The 11,901-nt window shown below is 35.5% G+C and overlaps 4 protein-coding genes across 7 annotated transcripts in view; 1 reads left to right on the forward strand and 3 right to left on the reverse strand.

Moving 5' to 3' along the window:
• LOC129795951 (calpain-A-like) overlaps nt 1–6,988 on the reverse strand; it is a 41,343-nt gene extending 34,355 nt beyond the window's left edge. Inside the window, exons 1-2 of one of the 3 annotated variants that reach the window (XM_055837529.1) lie at nt 6,872–6,988; nt 764–1,194 (exon numbers count right to left, since the gene is read on the reverse strand). In XM_055837529.1, the coding sequence (XP_055693504.1) occupies nt 764–827 (64 nt within the window). In that variant the 5' untranslated portion in view covers nt 828–1,194; nt 6,872–6,988. Of the gene's footprint in view, nt 1–763; nt 1,195–6,617 lie in introns of all 3 variants that reach the window. The other 2 variants (XM_055837528.1, XM_055837527.1) reach the window with 2 other exon arrangements.
• Nucleotides 6,989–8,544: 1,556 nt separating this feature from the next.
• Nucleotides 8,545–10,095, reverse strand: LOC129795955 (beta-lactamase-like protein 2 homolog). Of its 2 annotated transcripts, none has more exons than XM_055837532.1 (3): nt 10,006–10,095; nt 9,681–9,858; nt 8,545–9,472 (listed from the first exon to the last, which is right to left on the reverse strand). In XM_055837532.1, the coding sequence occupies exons 2-3, from the start codon at nt 9,833–9,835 to the stop codon at nt 8,716–8,718; spliced, it is 912 nt and encodes a 303-aa protein (XP_055693507.1). In that variant the 5' UTR covers nt 9,836–9,858; nt 10,006–10,095; the 3' UTR covers nt 8,545–8,715. The 2 variants fall into 2 exon arrangements, with proteins under 2 accessions (XP_055693507.1, XP_055693508.1); XM_055837533.1 differs by having other exon boundaries at nt 9,681–9,842; nt 10,006–10,091.
• A 244-nt stretch (nt 10,096–10,339) lies between these two features.
• LOC129795957 (6-pyruvoyl tetrahydrobiopterin synthase) lies at nt 10,340–11,660 on the forward strand. Its single transcript, XM_055837535.1, has one exon. It carries the CDS (start codon nt 10,443–10,445, stop codon nt 10,860–10,862), a length of 420 nt encoding a protein of 139 aa, XP_055693510.1. The 5' UTR covers nt 10,340–10,442; the 3' UTR covers nt 10,863–11,660.
• Nucleotides 10,876–11,883, reverse strand: LOC129795956 (pre-mRNA-splicing factor Syf2-like). Its single transcript, XM_055837534.1, has one exon. It carries the CDS (start codon nt 11,597–11,599, stop codon nt 10,931–10,933), a length of 669 nt encoding a protein of 222 aa, XP_055693509.1. The 5' UTR covers nt 11,600–11,883; the 3' UTR covers nt 10,876–10,930.
• Between the last annotated feature and the right edge of the window lie 18 nt (nt 11,884–11,901).

Below are 11,901 nucleotides of genomic sequence, written 5' to 3' on the forward strand. Positions count from 1 at the left end.
TTAGTACTTTGCCGTTCATGCGCAATTTTGCCATTCATATCCACCTCCATACTTGGGAAAAAAATTGCACGAATGAAAATCCCTCAATGGAAATTCACGTGTGAGGACAAAGCGCACGGACAATTCATCTCAATTAGCAGAAAATTTATTCAGCAACAAAAAAAAACCACAAGAAATTTTCGATTTTGCCCTCCTTGAAAGTTAATTAACTCTCGCGATCATTTTCTATCCACAATAGGGGATCAATCAAAATTCGAATGAAGAATGTAGGTATACGTACAAAAAAAATATTAATACGAGATCACTGCGTATGGGAGGCGGAATGGTAAAGAAAAGCTAATGTAAATTTCATTATAATTTTACCAAAATTGTCTGTTAATTTGAAATAATTATGCCTACCTCACACACATCACATATTTTCCTTTGAAGATCGTAGTTTAATGTTTTTTTTTTGGTTATTCTTAAGAATTTTTCAAAGGAAAAGGTGTGAGAATATGTTGTGAGATAACAGAGTTGAAAGGAATAGATCATATGCCCTACAACATAGGAAAATAAGGTGTTTCATTAACAAAAAAAAAATAAACTCATTTTTTTTAATAAATTTTTCTTGGATAAAATCCTGATCCTATCCTGGAAAATTCAAGGCTTCACTCGTTTGCATTAAATAGAGAGGCGTTGAAAAGAAAAACTTCTTCGGGTAAAGTTTATCTTCAATCTAAATATCCATCAAGTTTAGCATAGGAAGATGGTTAATAAAACTCACTGAGATGGCCATTTGGTGTATGTGCAGCAGAAGCAATTCCATTTGGACGGAATCCCGATGGCATATTGACTCTCTTCGCTGCGGGGCCTTAGTGACTAGCAGTGGCTCACAGAGGTTTGATTTTTTCCTCACTTCACCTCACTTTGATGCAAGAAAGAGATTCCTCCACAATCAATCAGTTGATCCTCTGTGATTTATCCACCCCACCGACTCTCATAATCACTGCGCCACTTCTTCACGCACACTCAACACTCACCATGAGATCCAATTGGGAAGATATACATTTTTCTTCACTTTTTTTCTTATCTTTCCTCCTTCTCACTTTTCTCCTGACTTCACGTGAATTTGTTGTGTTTTTTTCTTCAATCTCTGTTATGTCTTCGTTATGCACTTTGATCCGCGATTGCCACGCATGTGTGGTAGCCCAAGAGCTGCAATGAAGGGATATAGTGGAAGAGATCATGCGGAAATTTATTTTGAAATTTGGTTAAAGCAATTCGCAAGAAAAGATTCTTTTGAGGGGAGAAATTGCAAAGATTTGCCCATAAATCGTACGCGGTTTGTAGAAGATTGCAGACAAAATAGAAATTGAATTTTGATGAAGATGAATTTTCTTGCAAGATTTTCTCATGCGTCATGTTCACCAGGCGCCTCCACTGGCTAATGCTAATTTTTACAATTTAAATGCATTTATGATTCCAAGAAATAGTTGTTTTAACAAAAGATAATTTGTAGAAGAAAATCAATGATAAATTGTAAGAAAAATTATCTCTTTCGACACGGAAAAACATTTAAAAGTTAAGAAGGGGTGTTTAGGGGTTGATTCTGATAAAAATCTTTTCTTTTTCTTTCTAAAAACTTAAAGGTAGTTGTAAGATTTTTACAGTTGATGTTTTTTTTTAAATCGTTCTGTTGTTGTTCTATAAAAGAAAAACAAAGAATTTATTGTTCCAGAAAATTCAGAAAGATCTTTTAAGAGCTCTGAAAAAGAATTTTCCTTTAATCCTTGGAGGATCAATGATTCTAACCTCAAAACTTTAACTCTAATTTTCTCTCACAAAGAAAATATTTTTTCAAATTCTTTTGACAAACTTGAAGTATTTAAAATTCTCTAAACACAGATATAAAATTTATAGCGAAGTGTTAAATAGACTTAACTTCTCAGACGATTTAAAAACATTGAATTGGCCATCGTGGCCAGCAAAATCCTCCAAGGGTTAAAACCCCGACTAGAGCAACAAATAAAATGTAAAATAATCTTATAATATTTTACTCAGAATACTAAAAATCATATAGTTGACGAATTGTAATATAAGAAAAGACTTTTATCAGAATCTACCCCTAATTGCCATTATAAGTTTGTGGATTTTAGAGCTTTCATTGAGTCTCTGGAGCAGAAATAATAATAACTTTACATTATTCAGTGACAAAGACGTAGCCAAGGAAAGAATATGAACATTTAAGAAATATCCTAAAAATCAGGCTGTTAGGGATTTTTCCTTAAATTAATTTTTTAGTGAAAATCTTCACTAAAAACCTGATCCTCAGAGTTAAGTGGAGACGCCTGGTTGTAAATTTATTCTCTCTTTTCTTTCCAATTTTATAGAAGAAATATCTATTAGTATTTTGTCTATAGATATTCTCTTTAGCCCCCAATCAAAGAGGTTAATCGCTCGCAAGAAATTGTAAATTATGGATTGAAATTGATTTTCCGGAGGCGAAGATTGCTGATTGTCAAATTAACAATTCAAGAAACTAATCCATTGATATGCCCCCGCAATTTTTTGCATGTGCGCAGAGAAAAACAATAAAATACAATATTCCTCATAAGAGATTCCCGATGTCTTGTTGAGCATTTTGGATTCTTCTTTTTCACATATTCCCCAATAAATTATTGCTTTTGCTTGGGTGAACAAATAGCCATGACAAAAATGGTTAAAAAATGCGTAAAAGACAGTTAGGTATACCACGATGGAGTCGGATTCCACAACATCTCAAACGCCGCAGCAATTCATTAGTTTTCTCCATTCACATAGAGATCTATTCTTCTTCGTGCATCAGCAACTACTCTTTAGGTGAAGACGTGCTATGTTTTAGGAAGAAGATGATGAAGAAGGGGAAAAAATAAGAAGCAGGAGCTTCCCCATAATTCTAATTACGACGAAAATAATTTTTATCTAATCCATTGTGTCATGTTCACAAGAAGCTAAACCCCATAGAGAGGTATAATTTTTCGCCAAGACTGACATAAATCAATCAAATATTGCCTCTCAATGGATATTGTACATTGGGTTGTATAAGGAAAAACGAGATGATGCTCTTAAGAAAGAAATAAACTTAAAGAAAAGAAACCATCATCACGATCTCTTGTGAACAGTTTCCGTGAGAAGACTCACTGCGAAGTATTGGTTTAAAGTTTTTGATATTGGCGGGAAGCGGGATAGGAGAAAGAAAGAAAGAAAAAAAAAGAATTCTAGAGCAAATTGATGAGAATGAATCTCTTTGACCCCCATAACTTCTTTCACCAATCCAATTAACAAATAATAAATTAAATAAGGCGGTCTTCTTCAATGCAAATTCAATGGTTTTTCTTTTTATGAAAAAAAAAACAATCAGATGGTCAAGCAAGAGAGATTAATTAAAGAAGTAATGCCTCCATAATGGTATAGCATCGTAAAAAAAAAGCGAAAAGCCACTCTTTTTTTTACATCTTCTCCGTAACACTTGGTGGAAGAAAAAGAAAATCCATCTGCATTCCACACTCACTTAGCAATTGGGTGTCCGATGCGTGCCACCAAGAAATCAACAAACCACACCAAATAAATTCATCAAAAATCTTATTTTGTGTGTGTGAAAAAGTTCGCAAAGTAAATGTGAAAAGAGCCAAAAAAAAAGCGAGCGCAAACACTGTAAGAAATTCTGCGTGAAATTACGCAAAAAGCGCAAAAAGGATTGGAAATATACTTTAAAAATTGTCGGAAAATATTACAAATAGTTTCAAAAGGAGTTTATTCGTTTTTCTGTAACTACAACTCCCATATATAGCTGGATAGTCTCCTTTAAATTGTGACGTCATTATTGTGATTTTTTATATCCTTCAAAGCATAAATTGAATTTTAACAAAATATTTTAATGTTTCATTCAATTAAACAGACTATGATTGTGATGTTATTATTTTCATTTTTAACACTTTAAGGATTTTTCGCATTTTCTGGACACCGTGGCCAATTCAATTTTAAAATCGTCAAAGAATTCGTTCGTCAAAAGAAAATTTAATAAAACTTTTTCTTTTCGTGAGAAAAATTTAAGTCAAATTTTGAGGGTAATTTTGAGGTTAAAACCAACGATCCTCAAAGTGTTGAGCAAAAAAATCTTTATCAGATCTTTCCAGATGATCTTAGTGGAAAATTTGGAAATTTTAACAATTTCCTTATTCTGTTTAAACCCCCTACAAGATTACGCGTATCTCAATTGTATCTTCGAAAAGAGATCTACCCCATATAAAGACGCATAAGCTCCTTTTCATACAAAAATCATTGAAAAAAAAAACACTCAAAAAAAAATTACTAAAAATTCTATTTAAATCCACATCTCTTTCTTTATATAAATTACCAATCTTTAGCGGATTTTCCATTCCAGCACGTCTTGTGGATTCTTCTCAAATCGAAGGCAAAATAAATCATTCGCATCTTCGCAATAGGAAAAGTGATTAAAGTTGAAAGAACGGTATTTTGATATGAAATATATCTTTGGTGTTAATAAATTTTTCTTCCCACCTTTCTTTACCCAAATAGTCCCATCGATGTTGTTTAAAGTAATTTATGGGGTTTATTGGCCCACAGTGTATGACTCATTGGCATCATTGAGTGCAATTAAGAGGTAAAAAAATTTGTTTTTTAACCGCTTTTACGTTCTAAAGGACTTTATGCACAATATATGGAGCTTTCAAAAATAAATATGTATTAAAATAGGCGGGAAATTTTTAATTTTTATTGCAAAAGAATTATATTGATTACTTTTGCAAAGTAATATTCTATACCGTGTTTTATATAGCAAAATGCTGAAGAATCCACATGTCCATATTGAGAGAAATTTCTTCTCTCTTCATCAGTGCGGGGAGCATCGTAAATAAATAAATTATAAGCAATAAAATGGAGAAATAAATGCGATAGAGTGGAAAAAGGAGTGCGAGATTCAAATGCGCGATGTATTGGATGGGGGTTTTATGTGTGTCTATATAGAAAAGTTGAAGAGCCTCCACTTTGAGCGCCACGAGAGTGCTGCGCTTCTTGCATCTGGGCAAAACTAAAGAAATAATAAAAAAAAAAGTAAAATAAAAGAAGATGGTTGAGGAAGAACACACCGAGAAAATAATGTACCGTTGATGGCGTGAAGTGGAAGTTATGGGAAGTCGCGAGAAGTTTTCTCATCAAAATTACGTTAATGTATGAAAAGGGGCAATGAAAATCCCATATTTCTTTAATTTTTTTCATTTCTTTCAATTTTCTTTCAACTAGACTGCAATTTTAGTGGCACCGGAATTTGAATAAATGAAGAAATGCTGCAAATGTAAGAATTTTGTCAACTTGCGAGGTAATGTTGCTTCTTCATCTCATGTGACGAAATGTCTTTTAAGCGTCAGCGCAATTGAATCAACAACGGAATAAATAAATTCACATGGAAATTGTACAAAATTCAAAATGACTCAGTGATGTTAGATGGAGAGACACACTGAGATAGATTTTGTAATGAAATTACCATCCTCATTGATGCTTATCGCAATTTAAAAGGAATTCAAAGGCTTGCATTGTTGACACAGTGAGAAAATCCAATTGATGACCTTCAAGAATATAAGATGCTTTACAAATTGAAAGGTATTTTAAGTAAAGATAAATCACAAATAACAGACGAGATCGGTATTCAAGATTAAAGGAATTTCGGAATAAAATTCAAGGAAACTAACCCGGATAAAATATTTTCGTGAAATCTGTCTATCAATGTAATTTTTTTAACGCTTCAAGAATTCTTCCTATAAGGAATATTTATTTAAAAATACTTTAAAATAGTACGCTTGAGTAATTCAAGGCCTTGATCCTAAATTCCGGGAAATTTGATAAAATTCTTTCATGTTTTAAGTTTATAAGGACCAAAAGGAATAATTTTTCCTAACCTCAAATATTTTTTCTGCAATTCTTTAGCCAAACTGTTTCTTTTCTTTAGGATTTTCTTCTAAAAAGTCTATCCTTAATTATTCTTTTTCTCTTTGAACTTGTTTTCTATACTTACAAGTAATTAAATGAATTAAATAAATTAAAACTGCTTCTCTGTTCTTCTTCTAAAAAACAAAATGGCGGTTAAATGAAGCTTCACTTCAAGGACAAAATTCAAATTTTAAATCCTCAAAGTCCCCAACTGTCTTAAATTACCTAATTCTTTTCTTGTAAAAAATGTGTTTCATTTCTAAAATTAAACATAAAAATAAATAAATTTCATTGTCTACAATAAAATCTTCAAGTTCTTCAAGTAGTAAAATGTAATAAATAGTTCAACCCATCACTGTGACTGTGAGTCTTCTTCCCGCGATCTAGCTATTCATGTGGAACAACGAACACGAAATACACGGACGAGGGAATTTACTGGTACAAATCATATATTTCATTTATAATTGAAAATTCGTCTCCAGCAAAGCGTGTGTTTGCACATTTCTTCAGCCCTCGTCCCCCCTGTGTTATAGTCTCTGATCGTGAGTATAGAAACTCCCGACAATGTTATTAGAATCATCATTGGATGAAAAAAAAAACAATAAAACAGTATAGGAGAAAAAATGAAGAAAAATCCGTAATGATCTTTCCACCTTCCTGAATCACAAACTCCTTATTATTTTTTTTTGCACACACACCTTGCAGGAAGCTCACAGAATTTTTTTAATCACGTGAGCTCACAGAAAAAAATCACTTCCAACCACTTAATCACTAACTTTAAAAAATTCTGGATGGAGATTTAAATGAAATAAAAAACAGCCAACGACAAAAATCTTCATTAGCAGTTCTTGCGTAATACGAGGCAGGAAGAGGTTTGTCTCACATAGAATCTAATACTATTTATTACATGTAGGTAGCACAGGTGATTCCAATATTGGAGGTATTTTGCTGGTGCTCTGTGAGTAAAAAAGCGCGGGAAATGAGAGATTTCCTGACCGCATCGGATGACACGCAAACACTCACTGAATGCTCTACCTCCACGGAACGCGGCAGCGGATCGGTGCGCTGAATAGTTTGGTGGATGGAGAGACACCACCAAATAGATTTATGCCGACTCTCTCTCTAATATGCACGGGGAGTTCGTGTGCCCGTACACAACACACCATGGAGATTCCCTCGCTGCCACACTCTGTTGTGTCTTCAATACAAATTTTAAGAATGAACACGCAGACAAGGAAAATCTCCCAGCTACAGAGAGAAAATCACCTGTTGTTGCTTTACACAAGAAGAACCCAGAGAGCATTCCAATACAACGAGCGAGTAATGCAAGTTAACTATTAAGATCTACCATACCTGAGAAGCTTAGTTTTTTTTTCTATTAATGTTTTTTGTTTAGAAAAATAAGATTAAAGATTAAAGTCTTACTAGTTTTTTAAGCAACGGTAGGTAAGTGTTTAAATTTAAAAAAAAAAACGTTATAAAATGGCGTACTTCAGTCTAAAAACAAACTAATCTTCTACTAAAATTTATTTTAACCCTTTTGCGTTTATTGGGTCATACGCTAACCCAACCAAAGCAACCAAACGTGAAATATTCTATTTTTCCTATTTTCCTTTTAAGTTAATTTAATTATTTTTCTACGTTGGGAATACCCTGAATTTTCATACAAGATGTCATGGAAGGAAGACGTTTTAATTGAGAAACGTTCTCTAAGCGATAAAAGGCTAAAATCTCTAGGGCAGATAGGTCAGGTTCTACAATAGTACGATTGATATTTTTTATTTCTTCTTGATCTATTCAGGATGGGTTCTAGATGCACAAAAATCTGCTTCAATGACCTTTATAGAGAAGGAATTTGAAGAAAAGAAAATTCTAAAGATAATTATAGTTTCCCGTAGATATCTGTTTATAGCCAAAGTCAACGGATTATTTAAAAACTATTAACGGATTGGTTTAGGTCTAATCCGTTGAAATGTTAATCCGGTCAGTCTCATATTGAATTTTCTTAAGCAAATTTTTTTCTGAAACTATTCAGATAAGGCTTAAAGATTAGACCTTATAACTAATAAAAGTTTTCCATATTTGATTTTATTTTTGACTTTAATTTTGAACAATCTGTTATTTTTGAAAAATTATTCAATATTCTCGCTTTTCTCAAAGTTTTCTTAACGTTGCTTTTTAATCCTTTTCATTAATTCTCATCTCTTCTCTTAGGACGCTATTTTCCTAACCTCAATTTGAATTTCTCTCAGGCAACTTATATTTATTGGGTTGTCCAATATTTACACGGATTTCTAACCTAAAATATTCACATAAATTCAGTACAATTTTGATTTTCTGACTCATAAACCAATAATTTAAATTTTTCCTTCTATGTTTTTCTCATTAGTTTTGTTTTCCTTACCTTACACAGATACAGTTTTTCCCTACTTACCTTCTATTTATTGTTTTCCTTACCTTTGATAAATAAATGACCAAACAACTCGCCATCTTTGCTTTTGAAAATCAAACAATGCGTCTGGCGTCTACCTGAAGTTAGTCGCATTTGTCTAAAATTTAAATCTCGACCATCTTGAAAAGTTTTTAATTCTTTTAAAATTAGTCTTTTTTCCTTTTATTTTACGTATAATACAAAAAATTTAACTAAACATTCTCCCAATCTATTACCAAATAAAATTGCCTCAAGAGCCTTCCAAGAGGCACACACCCTTTTCCCACAAGAAGAAAATATGTCCATAAATGAGGAGAATCTTAAAGAACAGATCGTGCATCGTTGAATTTCCACACAGTTTTATCATCAGCAGTACTTTCGATGACTTTCCCTTCCTTGGCGAGCTTCCGGAGATGGTGATTGACATTGTACGCCGCTACTGGCCACATCTCAGTCGGTGTATCCTTGTAGATGGCCTTCACGATGTCCAGATCCGTGAATGGGTGCTCTTTGTGCCCCTTGAGAAGCTCACAAATGGCCTCTTCGCGCTTATTTCTGTGCATTATGTAGTACTTAATCCTCTCATTGGGATTCTCAATTATACTCCCGTGTGCTGGATAGATCACCGTTGGCTCCAGTTGAAGGATCTTCTGCAGGCTACGCATGTATTCGTACAAATCCTCAAATACCGTCGTTGAATCCCCCAAAATACAGTCACCACTGAATAGCGCCCCGGATTCTTCGTGCGTGACAACAATGTGATCCGTTGTGTGCCCTGGGGTGTGAACAACCTCAATTGTTGCCCCCTCAACGGCAAACTTCTGCCCATCGCGCAAGGGGTGGAGATCCGTGGGGAGATCCGGGTAGTGATCGTCTGCATCTGTGCGTGGGAACTTCCATACTTTGCATCCTTTTGCCTCCTCAATGGCCAGGACGTCTTTTACGCCACCAATGTGATCATTGTGCCAGTGCGTTATGAGAATATTCTCAATGGCTACATTTTCATCTTTCAGCACCTGCCTGAGGTGCTCAATGAATTTTGGTTTATCCGGTTCTCCAGCATCCAGGAGGAGACGCCTAAAAGAATGAAGAAAATGATTTTTATTAGAACTTTCTGTGTCAAATTATTTTCTTTTAAAGCTTTCAGGAGCTCCAGGGGAGATTTAATAAGAGATTTCCTGGAAATCTTTATTTCCTGAAGTTCCTGGACAATTTTTGTGATGGGAATCTTTGGGGTATTGCCCCCAGAATCTAGGAATTGAGAAAATTTAGCAGATAGACTTACTTCCTTCCAGTTCCAATGAGATAAGTGTTTGTCCCCTGAAGAGTCATCTTCCCTGGGTTACATCCTAGAATCCTAATGACACTCTTGGATACTTTGGTGATTGCCGGGATGACCGGAAGGTGTGATACTGTATTCATGGCCATTATTGTCTGCATTGTTGATCTTTGGACGAAGGAATCTTCGAGATAAGCAGATGGTTGAGTTTTTTTTTAATGAAAATTCTCTTCAATCTTCAAAGATTCTCCCCAATCTCGCTCTTTCTTTAACAGAAAGGAGATCTTTGAGACTTCCTGAAGGGAATTTGCAGAGAAAAATTACTAATTACCTGGAATTTCGAGGAAGAAAGTCAGGAAGAAATCCGGAGAAGTGAATGAAAGTCTTATAAGACGTGTGTATTGTACTCCTGGCGACCTCTCTCGGCGACCTTGGTAAATGATACAGTGGCACTCTACATAGCGACCTTTTACTATTTTCTTCTTGAATTTTGGGGCTTTTCCGGAAGCCAGAAACGACAGTCTCGATTTAATCGACTTGCTTATAATCAATTTATCGATTTAATTAAATTTTTCCACTTCCGGCATCCAATAAATCTTAAAAACTTTCAATAAATTCAAAATGAAAAAATCAAAAGTTCGTTATGTAGAGCATGTACTGTAATGTATTTTGTCAATGAAAAAACTTCAATGAAAGCAACGTAGTGTGAAATTTTTCAGCTGGAAGGACAGGAAAAGTGAAGATTTCTCCCAAAATCACCTGTCCAGGATGCCCGTAGTGTACCTCACGCGAAAGGAGAAGTTCTCAGCATGTCATCGCCTCCACAGCCCACAGCTAAGTGATGAGGAAAATGCAAAAATTTACGGGAAATGCAACAATTTCCACGGGCACGGTCACAATTACACCGTGGAGGTGACTGTGTGTGGTCCTGTGGACCCCAAAACAGGGATGGTGATGAATATCTGTGACCTAAAGGTGTACATGGATGTGGGGATTATGCAGAAGCTGGATCACAAGAATCTCGACAGAGACGTTGATGCCTTCAAGGAAATCCCCAGTACGACGGAAAATCTGGCCGTGTTCATCTGGAATAGCCTCCAGGAGGTTCTGCCACAACCTGAACTCCTCCACGAGGTGCGCATTGAGGAAACTGATAAGAATTCTGTGATCTATCGAGGGGAGAAGTGACAATAAACTTACATTCCATTTGATAAAATTAAATTTCTTTATTTTTTGCATTTTTAAGACATTTTTTTTTAGACAGCTGTTCCCCTCTCGAGATTTTTCTTAATCTCCACTGTGTGCTCCCCGTAGAATCTCTCCAGCTTCCTGTTGAAGCGAGCATTCTTCTCATTGATGTAGTCAATGTCAGCATCATCGTTGTGTGTCCTCCTCCGGGAGAAGTTCTTCTTCTTATCAAGCTGCTTCTGGAGGTGTTCAACCATGTTATCAATTGCCCCAGCTGAATCCTTCGGACGGAGATGTCTCAGTGGATCCGTGTCCTCCTCTTCCTCACCACTCCTCTTCTTTGCTTCATAATTCTCCCTGATGCACGGTGGAAGGATGTTGATGGATCTCTCGTACTGCCTTGCCGTCTGTGCTTCGTAGCTGGAGAAACTCCCATCACCTTTGCGCTTCTTCTTAAGGGCAATCTCTGCTTCCCCCACGGATACGCCCAGCATCTTTACGCGTTCGTAGTCCTTACCCTCAGCTGCTGCACGATCTTTTGCTGCTTCCTCCGCCACCAGCCACTCTGTCTTGCGCTTCCGTGCCTCCCAATTTGCAGGAAGTTTCTTCATATTGTTCTCCACAATCACTTCCTGTTGATTCTGCACACGAGCTTGATTCCTTGCATCATGGAGCTTCTTTAGGCGCTCCATACGTTCTTTTAGCTTGTCAGCACAGTTTTCTTTTGTCTTTTCCATGATTTTCTCTGTTTTCTCTGCTATTTTTTCAGTTTGTTTTTCTTTTATTCTTCTTCTTCTTCTCCTGATAATCTGTCAACAGAGTGAACGAAGAATGAGACAACAATAGACATACGAATGAGAGAACAATCAGTACTTTTTGAACTTTCAGAATGATTTTTAACGGTTCTCATGAAATGTTATGAATGATAAAAATAACTAAAATAAACCCAATTTTGGTGGAAAATTCAGCGGAAAACGCGAGAAAATTGTGAAAAACCTTCCGTACGAACGAGACAGCAATAGTGACGTGCGAGTGAGAG

The sequence above is a fragment of the Lutzomyia longipalpis genome, chromosome 4 (genome assembly GCF_024334085.1).
Source record: "Lutzomyia longipalpis isolate SR_M1_2022 chromosome 4, ASM2433408v1".
NCBI lineage: Eukaryota > Metazoa > Arthropoda > Insecta > Diptera > Psychodidae > Lutzomyia > Lutzomyia longipalpis.